The following is a 4983-nucleotide window of genomic DNA, read 5'->3' as shown; positions in this document are numbered from 1 at the left end:
ACCAGGGGAGTCGCCCCCTGCTGGTCACTACACAGAAGACAGGTTTCAGACACTTCCTCTGTGGCTTCACTTTCCGGACGCTGAGTCTACGTCTGTTTTTATGGTCAATGCTCCACTGTTTCTAAAGGTGCGTTCAAGGACCCTCCGACAACACAGATCAGCCCGACAACGACAAAGAGACAAACTTTTTTTTTCAGTGCTCATCTTATCTCACGTTTTAACTTCTGCGTTTGAAACAGTTTTTACCTCATGACCAATAAAAACATCACCGACTAAACCTATAGCTAATGTGATGCATTGAAGTGTTTTACTGACTGACGTCTCTGAACAATGACAGTGCACGACACGTCAGCCTGCACGCCGCCTCACTTCCTGCTTCTGTACACGAGGAGCTTCAGTGTTACTGTGTCGTCGGGACCTGACGTTGGTTCAGGTTTGTATTTCAGCTCCTGTCTGTTGTGGTTGTATGTTTCCTAAGAGATGAAGACGTGATCAAAACATGAATTCGTTTTTTATTGAACCTCTGACTTTATCGTTTCCACTTTATGATAATCAGAACTCACTGTAAAAACTGATGCAGGATCAATAAAATGATTGGCAGGATTGTGAAGTTCACGTGATTTGGCTGCATTACCGGGTCAGGTTAAACCACAGCGACCACGACTGACCTCCACCAGAGGAAACGACCCCGGTCCGAACCGAACAGGAAGTTCCTCAGGTTTTGTTTCCCTCGGACCCTTTAATGGGCAGCGCCTGAACCTACGACTCCCCGACAAAAGAAAGTGAGAAAAACCAAACAAGATGTGGCTGCTGCAGAAGATACAACAGAAAAACTCTTCTCTCTGATTGGACAGAACAACACGGAGAAGAAGAACAAGTAGAAGAAGAAGAAGCGTGACATGTCGAAAGTGCGAAAGTGATTGCATTCATTTGATGACAGGAAGTGAAGTTTCTACATGGCTTAAAGCTTTGAAGTTCTGAGCGCTCGCTCGACTCGGAAAACATTTTGTCATCAGCGTGACGATGTTGACGATGATGATGATTACAATGTGGTGATGAAGAGTAGGTGTGCTGCCTCCCGCCTTCTCTCAGCAGGGATTTTTGCATAAAATGTAAATCATCATCATCAACGTCCTCATTTTCAAACAAGCCCCGCCCCCGATACATTTAAAAGATTTCGTCATGAGCAAAGATTTTTGTTTTGTTTTTTTTAAGCTTCTGTTTTTCTTTGTTTTCATTGTTGTCGCCGTCATCGTGGCGGTTGTTGGTGTGGTTGTAGTTGTTGCTGAACAGAGGGAGTGTTCAAATGGGAGTTCGCCTCCTCCTCCTGCGGGGGGCGCTGCAGGCTATGACCCATCCTGCTCTGTGACGTCGTCCTGCGGCTGCTCCTGCTGATCCAGGCCCCTTGCTCGCTCCTCGCCGTTCATGGTCGGGCTCCGTGAGGATTTCAGCAGCTTCTCCTCGAGTTCGTGCAGCGACGGCTCCTTATACATGCACACTGCAGGAGGGAGAGAACTCTGTTAACATCGGGGGAAATTCTGTCTTCACTTCTTATTCAACATTCGTTAAAAAAAGTCCAAATGTAAAGACTCAGTGCAACGCTAGCAGCAGTTTCCCTTGTGAACCAGCAGGGGGGCTTTAAACGGTCAGCATCAGTTGGACCAGCGATGGTCGTAACCGTACACATCGCAGATTGTAAATAAAGATAGACGACATGACAACTCCTCCATGTTAGCAGATGGGACATGGAGCAAACTAAAACTCAAAGTAGACGTTAAATAAATGTTTGTCAAAGATGTTTTCTGACATTTCAGGTCGTTCTCATCTCTCTGATGTTTGTGACAACAGGGTGGGACGTCATGAGCGACAGCTGAGACTAACTACTGATTGGTCGAGAGTGTGTATGGGCGGGGCCTTGATACCACGGCTCCACGCCACGATCGCGACTGCACAGACTCAGACTGTAAATGACATCATCACCACAAGATGACAGGAGACGTGTCGTCATCTTATTTACAGTCTGTGGTCAACGAGGTGCATTCAATAAACGAGTTCTATGACAGCACCGAGATAATCAACGTTCCTCTGATGCCGCGTCGTTGCAGTGAAGTGGCTTTGGATAAAAATGATATGTAAAGTAATGATTTCTTTACTGGTTACGTCAACACGACAACATTACTTAATATTTCTTCATTTTGATGATCTGTGTAAATATCACAGATTTATATGATGTGATTTTATTGCAGTGAACATTTCACCTGGTTCTCATTACTTATGATAACATTAACGTACAGATGTGATGGTTTATGTGGCCCATGAATGTATATGATCAGAAACGTGTGCAGAACGAGGTAGAGGAATGAGAGGTGGAGAGGTTTAAGGTGAAGGACGAGTCGTGCAGAGGAAGAGGAGAAGATGGACGGAGGGACAGGTGGAGGTATTTTTAAATGAAGGTGGGGGAGGAGGGGGGAGACAGAGCAGCAGAAAGCAGAGACGAAGCTTCATGTTTCCTTTTAAACCTCCATCTGTGATATTAGAGCTTCACTTTGACCTCGAACTCGGAGGAGGACAGCTTGTTGACTGTGAACGTCCTGAAGAGCCCTGATTGAAAAAACTGATAATTCAAGAAATACATTGAATCTGATTCTAACTTTTCACTGACATTTACTTTCACTGAAGCTTCCAAATAAAATCCAGTCATTTGATCATATAAAGACAAACTGGTTCCTTCTTTCTGCTCAATGTGCCCCAGACATCACGTACACGTCACCACGTAACATGGAAAGGTTTCTGAACATGTGATGGAGGCGAGTGACAAATATCTGTGGCTCAGGGGGTTAACCGGTCGTCCTCTAACCAGAAGGTGATGGTTCGATCCCAGTCTTCCCCATCTACTTGCCTTGTGTCCCTCGTAGAAAAAGGGCTGCCCATAGATACACTGTATGAATGTGAATGGTATTCATCTCTACTGTGAAGTGCTCTGAGAAGTGCGATAGTAATCCAGACTATTTGGTGTAAATGAGGTTGTATTTGTTTCTTTCTTGTTTTTATTTGTCCTCTTTGTGAAGAACCTTGTAACCGATGGTTTGAAAGGTTCTGTATGAACGAATTATTGTTATAGATTCATCTGAAAAAACCTCTGAAAGAGAAATAATACATTCTTCATTTTAAAGATTTCAAAAAAATAATTTGCACATTTATGTTGTGCATTAATACATATATTTAGTAATCGATATGATTCTGACAACAACGAAACATAAATAATGATATTCATGAAATTCATGGAAAAGTTTTTGGTTTGAATTTGAAATGGTAATAGAAATATCCAACAAAGGATTTAGGCACCTTTCAAACAAATGTGTACAAGTGTCACAGGGCTAACAGTTTCCCTCTGCTTCCAGTGTTTGTGCTAAGCTAGGCTAACCGCGTGTGTCTCACCTTCGATGGGTCTGGGGACGAAGTGCGAGCAGGGTTTGGTTTTCTTCACTCGGTTTCCCTTCATGATGAGGCCGTCCTTGTTGAGGCCCAGGAACCAGGCCCGGCCCGACTCGTGCTGCCGGTACAGCGTGGAGGAGTAGATGACGTAGTAGTTCTCAAACACTGACTCCTTGAACTTACACTCTGCTGTGAACACATCCTGCACACACACACACACACACACACACACACACACACACACACACAGAAAACAAATTTGTATTTACCGTAAATTAACTGTGGGGATTTTATTTTGAAACAGGAAGAGACAGAAACAGCCTCTGTCCTGAGGACGTGGATCAAACTGTAACACACTTTATACTAATTTTTTATTTTAGTTTTAAATGCAAAATTAAATGCACATTTTGTGACTTTCTGCAACTCAGGGTCTCTCTATCAAAACAATAACTAGAAGTGCGCTCGGAGAGAGAGAGAGATGTAAAAAGTCTCTTCTGACAAACACAACACTGAAGCAAAGAGGATAAGACGCCACCAACAGGCGACCAAAGGAACTGCACTGTTAACTTAACTTGTCGTCACTGGTTCTATGAAAGATGTGTTGATCAGACAGAACCAGCTGTGGACACAAGTCCCAGTTTAACATGTCAGTCTTCCCTCCAGGTTTAACAGGTGTGTGTGTGTGTGTGTGTGTGTGTGTGTGTGTGTGTGTGTGTGTGTGTGTGTGTGTGTGTGTGTGTGTGTGTGTGTGTGTGTGTCTGTCAAGAACACAAGATGCTGAACTCCTAAATGGCCCCTCATAGATGTTGAATGCACTAACTGTAAGTCACTAACATGTAATGAAATGTGGGTGTGTGTGTCTGTGTGTGTGCCCTTGATTCCTCTTATTCACGTGTCTGGTAAAAACATGAACCTATGAAGGGACCTGTCGTGCATCTTGATTGGTTGCTCTGAATGTGCATCACACCCCAGTGGCCGAGTCGTCAGAAAGCAGCAGCTCCACCTGAAGACAGCCTGCTCTCTGTGGGACTTCCCCCCTCCACCTTCATACTGATGGAACAGCCCAGACTCGCTCATGTCCACTTCCTTATCGTACAGTGGGAGGAGGTGGAGACACGTCCACCCTCTTTAGATCATTGGCAGCTACAGCAGAAGGTTTAAAGTGATTCTTTCTTCAGCAGGAAAACCTGAGGACAACACGCGAACCAGAGAGAGAAGGAAACGAGGGGAGAAGAAGAAGTGGAGCTGCAGAAACAGAGGGAATCAATGATGGATGCTGTTTCTCTCTCTGCAGGCTGCATCACATATGATTCACATAAACACTGTTACCACAGCACAGACTCACATCGCTGCTGTGTGTACTGTGTTTACTGCACACAGCTGATACACACACAGCTGATACACACACAGCTGATACACACACAGCTGATACACACAGCTGATACACACACAGCTGATACACACAGCTGATACACACATGATACACATAGATACACACACATGATGGGTCACTGGTCTTTGTGTTTCAGGCTCAAATCCTGATCAACG

General features: G+C 44.4%; 1 protein-coding gene across 4 annotated transcripts in view; it reads right to left on the bottom strand.

Annotated features, from left to right (window-relative positions):
• Positions 1–492: 492 nt before the first annotated feature.
• The window catches only part of LOC118105766 (fibroblast growth factor 12), a 26157-nt gene continuing 21666 nt past the window's right edge, over positions 493–4983 (bottom strand). For all 4 annotated transcript variants that reach the window (XM_047339518.1, XM_047339517.1, XM_047339519.1 and 1 more), the window contains exons 4-5: positions 3439–3637; positions 493–1498 (exon numbers count right to left, since the gene is read on the bottom strand). In XM_047339518.1, the coding sequence (XP_047195474.1) occupies positions 1347–1498; positions 3439–3637 (351 nt within the window). In that variant the 3' untranslated portion in view covers positions 493–1346. The remainder of the gene's footprint in view (positions 1499–3438; positions 3638–4983) is intronic.

Source organism: Hippoglossus stenolepis, chromosome 4, assembly GCF_022539355.2.
Source record: "Hippoglossus stenolepis isolate QCI-W04-F060 chromosome 4, HSTE1.2, whole genome shotgun sequence".
Classification (NCBI taxonomy): Eukaryota; Metazoa; Chordata; class Actinopteri; order Pleuronectiformes; family Pleuronectidae; genus Hippoglossus; species Hippoglossus stenolepis.
Note: the sequence above shows the minus strand (reverse complement) of the source record. Positions and strands in the feature narration are given on the sequence as shown.